Raw genomic sequence first — 15,435 nt, forward strand, 5'->3', positions numbered from 1 at the left:
TGATGAATGTTGTTCGCTTTCTTATTCCAAAAGAACAATATTAGCTACTGAAAAATGGGTAGAGACTCGTACTAAAAAAATTTCAAAATTATTTGTTATCAATTTATAGAACTTCATGTTTTATAATCAGAATCGTTCATATTATAAATCACCATATAAAGATTGTCTCTGCAAAAAATCAATTAAAACTAAATCGTTTAGTCATCAAACTGTTTAAAAACAAATAAACGGTATTAGTAAAAGCATTACACATCTATATATTACAATAGGTTGACTAAACAACCTTAGTTTTAATTTATTTTTTTGCAGATATGATCTTTACATTGTGATTTATAGTATAAATAGTTCTAATCACAAACACAAAGCTCTGTGATTAAAACACTAAAAATTTTAAGTGGAAGTTCCTACTTATTTTTGAGCAGCCTTCGTTTCAAAATAATGTCTTGGGATTTTCTGTTTTTGCCAATTTTTCTTCGCCGTTGAAGAAAGTTTGTACATTTTTGTTTGTGTGCGAGTATTTTGAGGGTTTCTGGAATTGGTTTTTCGATGTAGGTTCGCTTGTTCTGCATCAAAAGCCGGTCGAAATGGAAATTTAAATCGGGTTTTATTTGTGTATTTATCCAAGGGAAGGATCAATCGAGTCATGTTTGGAAATTTGTAGAATGTTTGCTTTCACTCTCATGTGATGCGTGTTACATTTCATAGTAATGGCCTTTTCTTTAATTTGATTATATCTGGGCTAGAAAAACCTGAAACTTTTGTATTTGCTATTTGTGTGATCACTGCGAAATGCTAATAGTCAGTGTAAGCGATTATGTTCTTGCCATCCATATATGAACAATTTTGATATGGTTCTTGTGTTTCTTGGAGTTATATTGCTCTAGTTAATCTTTCTGTTTTGAGTATTAAGTTTTCAATGGCTGTATTTTCTGTAAATCACCTTTAAAGCGTAATAAAATTCCGAATATATATAGGTCCTTTTGCTGCAATTCACTTTTTTTAGCTGAATGTTTGCACTTGCTGTTAATTATAAGGTTTCTATCATTTCCTAAACAAGTTTTCAAGTGATTTCTTACCTCGAGAGTTTGTTTGGTATAGTAAGGAAACTATCTGCACTATGGAGACAAGTTCTGTAATACTAAGCCCGAAAAGGCAGAAGCTGGATGGTGGAGAAGGGATGGAAGGAAGGAGAAAGGAATTATTCAATTTGCCTGATGAGATTCTTCTAGCAATTATCTCCCTACTTGAAACAAAAGATGCAATCGGAACAAGCATATTGTCGAAAAGATGGGAATACTTATGGACTTCAATTCCTAATCTTGAATTTCGTCCTCAGCCGTCTACTCCAAGATCTACCCTGTGGAATATTGTGGAAAGAGCGCTTCTTCTTCGCGGCCCTCCTGATATAAAAGTGTTCGAACTTACTTTTCTGGTGCTAGGTGATGCATGTCGTGTTAAGGCATGGATTTCTGCCGCATTAAGGCGCAATGTTCAGGGACTTTATATCTATCTCCATAGCCTACAGGGACAATTTCATTGCCTCATTCATTGTTTACTAATACAACACTGACGGTTTGTGACTTAGATATTCCTTTCCCGATCAAGGTTCCTTCTACCGTTTGTTTTTCAAGCCTAAAGAACTTTTCTCTTAGGTCCGTGGTGTTTTCTGATGACTCAGCGCAGCGTTTGTTTTCTGGTTGTCCGGTCCTTGAGGAATTATATCTAGAGAATTGCATTTGGTTGAATAACAAGTTTGTGAGTATTTGTTCCCCCAAGCTTTTGACATTGTTTATAAATGAAAGTGATATGACACTTCCTGAAGGTTCAGATGGTTGTCAGTTTATGATATATGAAGTTAGTCTCCAAAGCTTTTGTTACAGGGGTGAGCTCCAAAATGAGTATTGCTTTTATGATTCCTCCTCATCAAAAAAAGCTGAGATCCATCTTTCTTATGATTCTAATAAGAACCTGAGACATGCTGGTTACCGGTTGTGTAAGCTCCTTAGAGGGCTCACCAGCATGGAGAGGCTAACTTTCTCCTCATATAATGCCTTTCGGGTATGGTTTCTTCATGTTTTATTGATCACACCTGTTAATTTGATACATTAATACGTGTTTACAAATTGCTGCTATTGCATTAGCATTTTGTGGTACAAGTCGCTTGTCTAAAATCCCTTAGTCCTGTTGATAGGTTGTTGTAGACAATGCACCAGAACTTCTTTCCAGGATGCCCTTGTTCAATAATCTGACAACTTTTGTATTGGAAGACGCAGCATTTTTTGATGACGAAGCACTATTGACGATGCTTCAGTACTTTCCTCATCTTGAAACGCTGATATTTGCTGAGGTAACTTCACGTACACTAATTTTTTTTCTCCTGTATCGTGTCTGCATGTAATGTTGGTATAACGACTGTAGTTTGATGATAATAGTGGATTGGCATGTCCCCGGAATGGGTAGAAGATGAGGGGGTGTTGGAGCCACTGCCTCCGTGTTTCTTGTCACATCTTAAGAGGATTGAAGTCGCTGAATTTAATGGAGATCAGTATAACGAGCTTAACGCAGTAAGGATTTTGCTGAAGAATGCAAAGGTCTTGAAGAAGCTGGATATATCTTGGCCCAAGTATTTTACAGCGGGGGCAGAGCAGAAAGCGGAGATCACCAAACAGGTATTTGATTTTCCGAGAGCATCAGGAAGCTTTGAAGTTGTGCTTCGTTGAGTTTTTAATATATGTTTTCGACTTAAGCTTCGTGCTTTGACATGCCTTCCTTTTGAACCTGTTGACTTGTTATGATCTTTTGTGTAATTTAGCAGGGATTACTGGCTTAAGCTGTTATTTAGCAGGGTAAAAATATTACCAATGGATATTTTATCTGCTTTAGTTGGTGAAACTCTACTTTTTACATTTGATGTTCCAGATTTTAAATTTTTTTTATATTATTTTATTATTTTATTTTTATATTTTAATATCTACGTGGGCTCATATTGACACGTAGCGCTCAATCATTGTTCATGTGGATGCCATGTCATCAGTTAACGGAGGTTCTGACGGAAAATTAATAAATATATGAAAGTATTTTAGAATTATGACTTTAGGTACCAGACTAGAACGAAAAAAAATTTCATGTACCAAATGTTGAAAACCAAAATATTTTTGGATGGTAAACTGGGATTAACCTTTAGCTTTAAATGACTTGGCTCAAAATGACGTCGTTTTGGCCAAGTCCTTTAAGAAAAAAAAAAATTGTTCTTCCTCTTTCCGTTTGCAATAGCAGAACCTACAACTTAATCTGCAGCCATGGCTGCTCCTCCTCCGCCGCAACCCAGACCTGATAGTCCCCATAGCCGCTCATTCGAGCTTTCAGGTGGTCTCGGAGTCGGGATCACCTCGGTCCCTTAATAGATCCGTCCTGGGTGAAACACACGATGGATGGTGGTCAGAAGAGGGTTGAAATGTCTTTTTAAGTCTTCTCAACTCTCGGTAGTTCACGGAAAAAATAGACTATCATAACAAAACCATCAACAAATTTTTCTACATTTAAAAAAAAAAAAATAAAAATTCTGTAACATTATACAATGATGTGAATGTTAGATACCATTGACTTTGTTCACGTGAGCTTGCGAACGCACCTGCCTTAAAGTCACGTGCATGTGTACCCATCCCATCCCACCAAACCTAAAAACGACACCGGAGGCTCAGACCAAAGAAAGGTCCCCTACCACTTCTTTCAGCCACGGCCAAACAACTCGTGCCTGCACAAATACAATTCCGGTCAAATAATACAGCCTTAATGCAAACAAAACCACTGTCGTTAGCAGCCAGCCAAACCTCCAACTAGGCCAACTAATTAGTACAATCTTTTACATTAGCCGTCAATATTAACATTTTAGTCCAATTTTTTTCCATCGTTCAAAATTAAAATATGATGTATTGTTTTAAGAAACATTAGAAATCGTATTGTACTGAAAAGAACGATGTCGGAATAGATTAGGAGCAAGCACGGTTCAGTTTGTATTGGTTTGATATACAAATTGCGGCAAACCAATTATTACGTAATGGATTTAGTTAAAAGATTTCAACACATAATTAAAAAATTTTGATCATTCGATACTAAAACCATGTATTACTAAAGCAAAATGATGAGATGCAAATTAGGGTTAGGCATGGGCCGGGTTTTTGTTGGTTTTACATTTAGATAACGACAAACCAATTACTCTGTAACAGATTGGTTTGGTTTTAATTAAAATCATAATTGAAATCGAATCAAACCAAACCATTGTTGTAGAGTCAATTAAATACATTTTTCATTGGATTTTTTTTGGATCGTTCAATATATTAATACGCAATATTGAAAGGAACATTGGGAAATCAGCATCATGTTGTGTATTTTAAGAACAACATGGGATGCAAATGCAAATGCAAATTGCAACGCATGGACAAAGTGCCTTACAGCGAGAGGCCCCAGGTATCAGATATTTTGTGCTTCTTCTCAATCATTCTGCTCAAAGTGTTGTCGTTTACATGTAGACTTTGGAACGTGGCTTGAGTTTGCGGTCCAGAATTTGCAGCAGCAGCTGGAGTACTGTGTTTGGTTACATCAATCTTGGGTAGCTTGATAAGTAGGTGAATGAAAAAAATAGGCCAAGTTGTAGAAGTAGGTGGAAATGTTTTGGGGGGTTGGCCACCCCAATTGACATTTCATCAAGTCTTTGTTGGTTTTGAGGTTATTTTTCAAGTTATATTGCACACTTCGAGAGATGCTAATAACTTTCGAGCGAGCAGGCCGACTGGTGTTAATAGCATTTGAGTGAGCATAACGACAAATGTCAATATATGACGAGTGAGCCTATCAACAGATACCCATGACAACGCATACAAAGGCATGAGGCTAGCAGTTACCTTGCCGAGTGCCCATCAAAGTAAATTCGTTGAGCAATTAGAGGGCAACTTTCAAGGACATCTCATATTTTTAAAAGACTGCACCTACAGCTCTTCCGTGAAAGATTGCTGGGCTTGGGAGTCATCTGACCACCTTGTACGCCTCTGGCCACATTAATCAAAGTAGAAGTGCTTATGTTATAAATTTAGATTCAAAATTTTCTTCTGGCAATTTAAATTAAATTAAAATAAAATATAATATCGTTTGTTATGATGTCGGTATTTCCAAATAAAGATGGGTGAGATTTTTTAACGGACTCTGAGAAGAAGGAAGGGAAAGATGGAAGTGGAAGTATGTTTCCTTAGGCGACAACCCTGAATCAATGAAGCAAGTTGTTGCTAAGCTTATTCTTTTGGTCAATAAGTTATAATTTAGTTAGAGGCTCAGACTTTGCAGGAAATTTTCTGTTTCAAATACCGGAATTTTTTTTTATTCAACTAGTATTTACAGAAAATTTAGAAGAAACTTTATAATATCATTGAAAATGACACATCCAAATCCCGATAGCCATCAAACTAGGAGCAATTATGTGGTGGCCATCCTTAAAATGATGATGAGACATCACCAAAACGTTACAGAAAAATATTTAGCATGTCAAAATTCCGGTTTGATACACTAAGTGTCATAGTACAATTGGTTAGAAACTATTTTTTCTTCTAAATTTCTAACTAATTATCTTATTATATTTGATGTACCGAGCCTAGCACACTAAAAAATATCTAATCTTAGGGCTCAACAACTGCTCAAGTGAGCCTCTAATTCTTAGAAAAAGAAGGCTAAAAATCTTTCTAATATCTCTACTAATTAATAAAACACTCATTGTCAACCAAAATCCTATGAAATTACCAGTTTAACTCTCTAATTAAAACATAACATGAATAAGAAATATGGGGCATAAATGTAATTTCATACAATCAAATTTCATTATTTTTTTTTTCAATGCCTCACTTACATGTAATCCTAATATATCTCTAATTAAAATAAAAATAAATAAAATAAAAAAATATTCTCACTCCCACATTCTATATCACTCTTTTACCCTCTCCTATTTCAAAAACAAAAATAAAAATTGTTCTTGTAGTGGTTTGTCACCAACAAATACTAGGTCAAAATTTCCACTCAACTCCCTCCCTCCCTCCCTCCTTCCTTCAACTCGTATATAAACCCTCCTGCCCTGCCTCTCACATGCATCCCAAGAAAGACCGTTTCAAAAGCTTTCCTTTCAGTAATCACCAACTTATTACAAATCAATCCCAAGAAACTTTTTTTATTGAATCTAGACCCCAAACCCCACCATGCAGATCTCTTCAGTGAAGCTCAGAACTCCGGCTTTCGCGTCGCCGGAGTTCTTGAGCCGGAGGTGCCTCATAAAGTCTCACTCTTTATCACTACCCAATTTCCACAATGCCCAAAAAACCGCTTCTTCTTCCTCTTCCTCTTCCCTCAAACCCCTTCACATATCTTCCGGGGACTGTTTCGCATTGGCGGGCAAAGCCGAGAAGGGAACCGCCGTCTGCAAGGCCTACGAGGCGGACCAGTCACGGCCTCTGGAAATCAACATTGAGTTGCCGGACCAGCAGGAGGCGGCCCAGAGGCTGAAAATTGGTTTATATTTTGCTACCTGGTGGGCACTTAATGTTGTGTTCAATATCTACAACAAGAAGGTTTTGAATGTGTTTCCATATCCATGGCTCACCTCCACGCTCTCCCTCGCAACCGGATCGCTCATGATGCTCGTTTCATGGGCCACCAGGATAGCCGAGGCCCCGAAAACTGATCTAGATTTTTGGAAGACTCTGCTTCCGGTAAGTAAAAGTGCAATGATGTCCGCACACCTATTTTCTCCCATGCATATTGTGTTTATTCTTTTATTGGTCTTTGGATTGAATAAATTAGCGGAGAATAAGGGACAGAAATAAGCCGTAATGTGCAGGAATTATCTTCCCAAGTCTAATTATGCTGCTCTGTTTTCTTAATTTGTCTTGTTTTTGTTTTGGTTATGTGTGCAGGTTGCGGTGGCACATACAATTGGGCATGTTGCGGCGACTGTGAGCATGGCGAAGGTGGCGGTTTCATTCACTCATATCATCAAGAGTAGTGAGCCTGCATTCAGTGTATTGGTTTCGAGGTTCTTGTTAGGTGAAACGTTTCCTCTCCCAGTTTACCTCTCGCTCTTTCCGATCATTGGAGGATGCGCGCTCGCTGCTGTTACCGAGCTCAATTTCAACATGATTGGTGAGAAAACTTGTTCAACATTCGCCGCATTTTGATATTCCAACGAAAAATCTTGAAGGGATTTGATAAATTGGGGTTTTAGTGCTTTTGGTGTGTGTTAAATTGTTATGAGGACTGAAAGTATGTTGATATGTGCATCAGGGTTCATGGGGGCTATGATATCGAACCTGGCATTCGTGTTCAGGAATATATTTTCGAAGAAAGGGATGAAGGGCAAGTCTGTTAGTGGGATGAACTACTATGCTTGTCTGTCTATGTTGTCTCTACTGATCCTGATTCCATTTGCCATCGCCGTGGAGGGACCCAAGATGTGGGCTGCTGGATGGAACACGGCTCTTGCGCAGATCGGTCCCAACTTCGTATGGTAAATATATAATGACTTCTAACTGTCTGTAAAATTGTTGTCTTTGGTGATGGACATAGAGGAGTCCTTGAATCATTTGTGTTTTTTTTTTAAACAATTCTAACGAACTTGACTAAATTCAGCTCCGCATTGAATCTTTTGCTAATCTAATATTTAATCTAGATGGTGATTTTAGTTGTTGACTCCTGCACAATTTGTTTTCTGAATTGCATTTAGTTTTAGTTATCTGCTAATTTGGATCATAAAAGTTTTGAAGAGATTAAGTAACTGAGATTTTGCTTGATTAAACCGTTAATTACCTTTCACCTTAATTGTTTTACTTATTTAATATGTACATCTATATGTTAACAGGTGGGTGGTGGCACAGAGTGTCTTCTATCACTTGTATAATCAGGTTTCATACATGTCACTAGATCAGATATCTCCCTTAACATTCAGCGTTGGGAACACAATGAAGCGGATATCCGTCATAGTCGCGTCCATCATCATCTTCCACACACCTATCCAACCCATCAACGCACTCGGAGCAGCCATTGCAATCCTTGGAACCTTCCTCTACTCACAAGTAAGCCCCCCACTCCTTGTATGAGAAAATTTGTTAGGAGATTTTAGGTAGAGTAATTTGTTTCACATTGGATTACAAATTTACAAATGGTTCAATCTGATGAAATATTAAGAGTCGCAGTTTCATACATTCCTCTGAGAGATTTGGACTCAAAAGTCCTCAAGCACATGCGTTGAGTGGTTAAGTTAGAGACGGTCTGCAAGGAGAAAATTTAGTCATCTGAGAGAAACTTGCAGTTGATTGTATACTCCTTTCTGTGTCTCTCTCTCCTCACATGACATTTAAGAGAGAGAGATGGCACATAAGTGTATACACTCCAGGTTACACATACATACAAGTGAGCAAAGACATTTTCATTTGATATGCCATTTAAATCACAGCCTATTAAAATGGCCATCTCCAAAGAGTTGCTTGACTACCCTTTTGAAGGTTGGAACTTTCGATGTAGTTATGGCTTGATTTGGCTCACGATTTCGCCATTAACTTTGTTTGCAGGGCAAGCAATGAGGAATGTTTGAAGATGCCAAAGTTAGCTTGTATGATAGATGATGAAGAGAGACAAAGAGACTGCTCTTCCTATGGATATGAAAGTGTGTAAGAATCAATCACAGGGTGTTTGAGTATGGTCAGCCGAACTTCATGGTCATGGATTCATAGAGTTGGTTTACGGAATCACGTACGCTCTGTTACGCGCCCGATATGGTTTAATGAGATTGCATTCATCGGTTGAGAAATTGTATTGTAATTTTCTGTAGTCAATAAGAAGAATGTTTGTTTTGAGGCAGAATAATAGTTGGAAATTAAATTTCAATTCTCAAGTAGAACCAATTTTCTCAAGGCATGTGACAACTGTTATGGGTCTTTCTTTTTTAAGTAAATTGTAGCTATTGTCGTTTAACTTTAACTCAATTGGACCAATAATTCCTCAACTAAAAATATGTAACATCCCATATCGTCCAGGAGAGTGGATCATGTAAGCCTTATATGGATATTCCCATCTCTACCTAGCACGAGGCTTTTTGGAAGCTCACTGGCTTCGGATTCCATCGGAACTCCGAAGTTAAGTGAGTTTGAGCTGAAGCAACCCTAGGATGGGTGACCCACTGGGAAGTTGCTCGTGTGTTCCCAGAAACAAAACCGTGAGAGCGTGGTCGGGGCCCAAAGCGGACAGTATCGTGCTATGGTAGAGTCAAGCCTGGGATGTGGTGGGGGTCTGGGCCGGGATGTGACAAAATCTATTACCATTGGTCTCTCAACTCATCAAATGTGCAATTATGGTCCCTCAACTAAAAATCTATTACCATTGGTCAAAATGTGCAGCTGGTCCCTCAACTAAAAATTTATTACCATTGGTCCCTCAACGTTAATCCAACTGGAGAAATGATCCATCAACTTTAATCCAATTAAAGCAATGGTCATTTAATTTTAACCCAATTGTAGTAATGGTCATTCCAACATAACTTATTTTGACAAAATTCTGACGAAATTAACGAAAAAGACCATACACATTTTGATGAGTTGTGGAATCAGAAAAACACTGAGAAGAATGTAAAAGCTTGATAAACAGCTGCAGTATCCTCAAATCAGAGAAGGTATTTTACTCGTCCTATCTTGAGAAACGAATTTTAATATGATGAAATCAAAATTGAGACAAGTGTCCCATTTTGGATTTGTTGGACACGTCATGTTGCACCGTGTCGTGAAGTTTGTGTTTTTGGCTTCTTCGAATTGTTGCTGTTAATACTTTCCCTACCCGATAACTTCCCGCTGCTTGTATTGCCCAACATTGATGTTTGTTACAATTTTACAAAATTGTACAGTGGACACAACAAGTCTCTAAACCAAGCCAAGAAATCATTGTTAAAGCATTATTAGGAGCAAGAGATGCTATGCTTGGGATCAGGTATCATATGCATCAGATGGGAGAGGCTGCAGCCTGCAGGTGTTCCAGTATGTGCATTTCTTAACTGGATTCTTGTTTCTTTCCTATAAAAAATATATGGTTTGTAAAATGGAGATAATAATTGATATATTATGTTAATTGTTTCCTTTCTCAAAACTACATGTTCTGAACATTCCATATTTAAATAATTTGTGATTTGAATGTATTTTGACCGGTTTAAAGTATCTTCCCGGAATTTGGTGAGCCTAACCAACACTTGATTGCGGTAGGAAAAATTGTTGAGAATAAACAAACAACTTTGTAAATAAAAGCATAAAAGCACACTAATAATTTTTTAATCCACTGCTGATTAAGAAAAGCAACCCCTCCACTGGCAGCAAAACCTCAAAACTTTCACGTCTCCTCTGTGTGCACTAGTGTCTCTATAAAATGACATTGACAATTGACATGTTATAATTAGGTGGTATTATTCACACTTTTAAATTTTTATTTTTCCTGAAATATTCAAAAATATATGTTGTCCATATTTTAGTTATGACACTTGTACTATTCACAAAATGCTCACTTTACCTCTATACTTTATTTTATTTGACTTTACTTCTTGTAATCTTATTACATATCTCACTTTATCTTAAATCATCAACTGTGTTGATAAAAACGTTTGTATTACTAATGAGACACGGGGTCTTGGCCTTTCTAGTGGTGAATGAAAATCTTGTGAAATATAACATTTAAGGTTGCCAAGAGGGAATTTGGGTGGAGAGATTTGAGTTCTTTTTCGCAAGGTTCTAAAAGACGCTAGATGTTAGTTGGACGACGGGTTGGAGCCTAGTGTCTAGGTGGTTAGGCGAGCGCTTAGACGGACTAAGCGGATTTAAGTAAATCTATTATATTTCGTGTAAATAAGTGTTTGCATATACTTTAAATATATATAATTTCATCATAAACTACAAAATATAATGACATATATATTATAAAATGTTGGAATATAATGAAAACATAGGGAACAAAGATATAAAGTGTCTTCATTTAAGTATGCAACAAGTCTCTTACAATTTATTGAAAAAAATAAAATGCAAGATGAAAGTTATTTATTTTTTCTTTAAGTGAGTCACGTCCTAGGCGGGTGCCTAGGCAGTCTAGGCGGGTGCCTAGGCCGTCTAGGCGGGTGCCTAGGCCGTCTAGGCGAGCACCTTAGCAGGTCTAGGCGTCCTTTCAATTAATTTTCAAATACCTAGGTATTAATTGGGACGGTGCCTAGCCACCTAGCGCCTAGGCAGTGCTAAGCGGAGATTTTTGGAACTCGTGCCAAGTTGATTTTTTAGGTTTTTTCAAATGTCTCAAATGTGAAAACAAGTTGAAAAGACCAAAGAGTAACTGTCATGTCAACGAAACTAACGTTTTCTTCAACCCAATTGACAGAATGTGGTAAAGTGGAACCCAAAAGAAGAGTACAAGAGTTAAAATGCCACAACATAAAGTGTAGGGAATAAAGTAAGATTTTGTGAAGAGTGCAAGTATCATAACTAAAAATAAGTCAAAAATATATTGTAATTGCGCACTGTTCATTAGTATTTTTTGTTTTTTATTTTTTATAATATAGAATGTTTGGATGCACAATAAATTTTTTGGAATGCATAACATGAACTATAAATATGCCTGAAAATTTAAGGTTGGTAAAATACAGTGAATCTGACGGTAGACAGATCCTGTATATATGTGAGTGTTTGCTAAGTATATTTGCCAAGCAAAATGGTGACCTCACTTAGACAATAGTTGTTTGATCCATGTTTGATAAAAAGACACAAATATTCTATGGCGAACTCTGAATCTCCATCTCACCTAAGTATTCACTGTGGCCGTGAAGACACAGAGAAGAATCTCATCAGACAAGAACAACCTTCCAGTTCAAGAGGTGGCTGGAGTGCTGCAATTTTCATCATCTGTAAGCCAACCTTTTCATCTTCTTACAACTATTCAATTCAGACTACTTTTTTTTCTTTTTGGTAATTTATTTTGTTGTTGTAGTTGTTGAGATGGCAGAGAGATTTGCTTACTATGGCACGGCTGGAAACCTCATCACATACCTCACAAATGAACTCCATGAGCCCATCCCCATGGCTGCAAAGAATGTCAACACTTGGGTTGGAGTTTCATCTCTCCTCCCAATAATCGGGGCCTTCGTCGCCGATGCCTTTCTCGGTCGATTCAACACCATTCTCGGCTCATCGATCATTTATTGCTTTGTACGTCTGTTGCAGCATGAAAACTTATAATATTGAATGGTTCTACTACTAATTGTGTCGATGCATTTTGTATAGAAACCCCCACACTTATTGACCAACTCTGAAAATGTGACACCACAATTAAATCCAGAACTTTCATTTATTTTACTACTCTTTTAATTTCAGACCATGATTGCTAAGTTTCATATTAATTTCAGGCACTGATAATGTTAACCTTAACGGTTTCAATAATGCCTCGGCATTATCGGAAAGCAATGTTCTTTGTATCACTTTACTTATTGGCAATTGGGCAAGGTGGCCACAAACCATGTGTACAAACCTTTGCGGCCGACCAGTTTGATGAAGACTCGCCGGAGGAGAAGAAGGCGAAGAGCTCATTCTTCAACTGGTGGTACATGGGGATCGTTGTTGGTGCCTCCACTGCTACTTTGGCAGTCATATATGTGCAGGTCAACATAGATCATATTTGCAAGCACAGATAGGGGTTTTCTGAAATTTTAGCCACTTAAACTCAAATGTTGTTTTAGCATTAACCGTCTTTTGTTTTCTAGTATGAGTCGACTCTAAACCTCATCTACTTACAACCAGTAAGAAACCGAGGATGCAACTTTGTGATTTTAGAAAAAGAAAGTGGTGAATGGTTATTGAAATGCTGAATCCCAAAATTAGTGACTATGCTTTGGTGCAGGATAATGTTGGGTGGGCGGCGGGGTTTGGAATATTGACAGGGGCAATGGTGGTGGCATTGGTTCTGTTTCTGTTGGGTTTCAAGAGATACAGAAAGCAGGGACCCTTAGGCAGCCCCTTCACCAAGGTGGTTCAGGTGCTAGTGGCGGCAGCGAGGAAGCGGTGCGTGGATGGAACACTCATGACTGGTTTTGGTGTGTACAAAGATGACGAGAGTCAGCATGATACTAGGACTTTAGCACATACCAGTCAATACAGGTATGATCACAGGCCACCACGTTGATAAGCCTTATCTTATTTTTAATTAGGTGCAATTTTATAAACACAAAACTTCACTCTGATGCTCTTGAGATTCCAATAGTTACATTTATAAATTATATATAAATCAATATGGAACTTTATGTCTACCACATGACACCTTATCCCTAATTTATACAATATTTAAATTTGTATTGGTTCTAGCACTAAGGCATGTATGATCAACATGATTTGCGTTAGGCCTTTTACAGTGGCCGGAATTTTCGAGTTTGGAAATAAAACTCACACAGTAAGCCTATAATTTAAGTCAAATAATGGTAAGTCTTTTGAGTTTGAATCCTTCAAAATTATATGGCTCTCTAATCTATTAAACTCGCACTACTAAAAATACTTTATTAAAATCAAACTCAAGTAGTCTAGCTCTAACCGCTAAAAGTTCTTTGTATTGCTAACCTTTTTCTCCTGGAAGTTCAAACCTGATTTTTTTGTCTTAAATTTTTTTTTTTTTTTTTTGTTAAGTCTATGGTTTGTCTTACGAGCTGAAAAATGTAGATGCTTGGACAAGGCAATGATCATTGACCAACTTGATGCTTCAAGCATGACCAGAAATCCTTGGAGATTGTGCTCACAAAATCAAATCGAACAAGTAAAGCTCGTCCTACGCCTCATTCCCATATGGTTATGTTGCTTAATGTTTGCTGTAGTCCAATCTTTTAGTGTAACCTTCTTCACGAAGCAAGGAAGCACAATGGTCCGCTCAATTGGTTCGAACTTTAAGCTTCCCCAAGCATCACTTCAAGTCTTCATTGGCCTTACGATTATAGTTGTCGTTCCAATCTATGATCGTGTTTTTGTCCCAGCAGCCCGAAAAATCACGGGACACTCCTCTGGCATCACCACCCTACGAAGAATCGGCATTGGCCTATTTGTATCCATATTCACTATGGTTGTGTCAGCTTTGGTAGAAGCCAAAAGGGTTCGCATTGCAAGAGATCAAAACCTCTTGGACAACCCGAAAACAATAGTGCCAATGAGAGTGTGGTGGTTAATTCCACAGTACATGATATGTGGTTTGTCTGATGTATTTACATTCGTTGGACTCCAAGAATTCTTCTACGATCAAATGCCGGAGGAAATGAGAAGCATGGGAGCAGCAGCATACCTCAGTGCAATAGGTGTTGGAAACTTCTTGAGCAATGCTATAATATCTGTGGTGCAAGAAATTAGCTCAATGCATGGTGAAAAATGGCTTGGTAACAATATCAATCGTGCCCACCTCGATTCCTTTTATTGGGTAATTGCAGCTTTGGGCACTTTGAATTTGTGCGTTTACGTATTTGTTGCTAAACTTTTCGTATACAAAAAGTTTGAAGCACAAGAAGCTAACAAGGAGAAAGAGCTGACTTGAAGCTTATGACCTATCTTGCAGTTAACAAATAAGTACTGGTATTAGTGTAGAAAAATGTCCGTACTCATTCCGTGTTTAAAATAAGGCTTTTATAATATAGTGGACGCCTCACTGCCTCAACATTATGCTACATTGCTTGCAGACATAAGCATTATATTACAGTAACTGTACAATACGTATAGAATTTGGTGCATTGCGTTGATGACAATTTATGGTAACTAATCCTTTTAATAATTTGACAAAAAGGAAGCCGTTATTATTTCCTCGAATCCTTTATCCTTTATTTCCTCGAATCCTTTATCCTTGTATATTTTTTCAAAATACAAATGTACGAATCATTACATTGCAATTGGTTAACCAGTAGAATTGGATGATCTTTTTCAAAATACACATGAATTTATGTTCCTAGAGTAACTGTACAATACGGATAGAGATGGAGCCCCCAACAAAACATAAAAGATAAAACAATCGAGTAATTGTCCCTAGGTGACAGGGAAATGTTGGAATAGGTGTAATGTCCGAAAAGACACAAAAATTATAAAAACACTCGCATGCATTACACAAAACTATTTAATTTTTGTTTTTCTGTCCTCCATTTGTTGGCAGGAAGTGGAGAGATTTTTCGGTATTAATTATTTATATTATAACATTTGATGTATCAATTGTGTTATAAAAATATTGAAAAAAATGTTTTCTATAAAGTGAAACCTCACATGTGTAATGGGTGGCGTTAATTTTAAGTCTTCTACTTTGCCGTCTCCTTAATTTTTCTTTTTAATATTGTATGTATGAGATGATAGCTTACTTTAAAAGAAGTTTTAACGAAAA

General features: G+C 37.3%; 2 protein-coding genes and 1 pseudogene across 3 annotated transcripts; all 3 read left to right on the top strand.

The window, feature by feature from the left end:
• Nucleotides 1-1,117: 1,117 nt before the first annotated feature.
• On the top strand, nucleotides 1,118-2,866 carry LOC137727553 (F-box/LRR-repeat protein At3g26922-like; annotated as a pseudogene).
• A 3,252-nt stretch (nucleotides 2,867-6,118) lies between these two features.
• On the top strand, nucleotides 6,119-8,923 carry LOC137729269 (glucose-6-phosphate/phosphate translocator 2, chloroplastic-like). Its single transcript, XM_068468141.1, has 5 exons — nucleotides 6,119-6,746; nucleotides 6,951-7,176; nucleotides 7,318-7,540; nucleotides 7,892-8,105; nucleotides 8,601-8,923. Exons 1-5 carry the CDS (start codon nucleotides 6,237-6,239, stop codon nucleotides 8,610-8,612), a joined length of 1,185 nt encoding a protein of 394 aa, XP_068324242.1. The 5' UTR covers nucleotides 6,119-6,236; the 3' UTR covers nucleotides 8,613-8,923.
• Nucleotides 8,924-11,715: 2,792 nt separating this feature from the next.
• On the top strand, nucleotides 11,716-14,798 carry LOC137729731 (protein NRT1/ PTR FAMILY 5.4-like). Of its 2 annotated transcripts, XM_068468742.1 has the most exons (6): nucleotides 11,716-11,953; nucleotides 12,037-12,254; nucleotides 12,452-12,703; nucleotides 12,943-13,199; nucleotides 13,752-13,963; nucleotides 14,063-14,798. In XM_068468742.1, exons 1-6 carry the CDS (start codon nucleotides 11,824-11,826, stop codon nucleotides 14,605-14,607), a joined length of 1,614 nt encoding a protein of 537 aa, XP_068324843.1. In that variant the 5' UTR covers nucleotides 11,716-11,823; the 3' UTR covers nucleotides 14,608-14,798. The 2 variants fall into 2 exon arrangements, with proteins under 2 accessions (XP_068324843.1, XP_068324841.1); XM_068468740.1 differs by having other exon boundaries at nucleotides 13,752-14,798.
• The last annotated feature ends 637 nt before the right edge of the window (nucleotides 14,799-15,435 follow it).

The sequence above is a fragment of the Pyrus communis genome, chromosome 3, assembly GCF_963583255.1.
Source record: "Pyrus communis chromosome 3, drPyrComm1.1, whole genome shotgun sequence".
Taxonomy (NCBI): domain Eukaryota; kingdom Viridiplantae; phylum Streptophyta; class Magnoliopsida; order Rosales; family Rosaceae; genus Pyrus; species Pyrus communis.

What these genes read in the sequence shown, in the direction of transcription:
- LOC137729731 (XM_068468740.1), top strand. Translation starts at nt 11,824, where the DNA reads ATGGCGAACTCTGAATCTCCATCTCACCTAAGTATTCACTGTGGCCGT. An exon ending in CATCGATCATTTATTGCTTT is followed by an intron (nt 12,255 to 12,451) that starts GTACGTCTGTTG and finishes TATTAATTTCAG; the next exon opens with GCACTGATAATGTTAACCTT. An exon ending in GCACATACCAGTCAATACAG is followed by an intron (nt 13,200 to 13,751) that starts GTATGATCACAG and finishes TGAAAAATGTAG; the next exon opens with ATGCTTGGACAAGGCAATGA.
- LOC137729269 (XM_068468141.1), top strand. Translation starts at nt 6,237, where the DNA reads ATGCAGATCTCTTCAGTGAAGCTCAGAACTCCGGCTTTCGCGTCGCCG. An exon ending in GCTCAATTTCAACATGATTG is followed by an intron (nt 7,177 to 7,317) that starts GTGAGAAAACTT and finishes TATGTGCATCAG; the next exon opens with GGTTCATGGGGGCTATGATA. An exon ending in ATCGGTCCCAACTTCGTATG is followed by an intron (nt 7,541 to 7,891) that starts GTAAATATATAA and finishes ATATGTTAACAG; the next exon opens with GTGGGTGGTGGCACAGAGTG.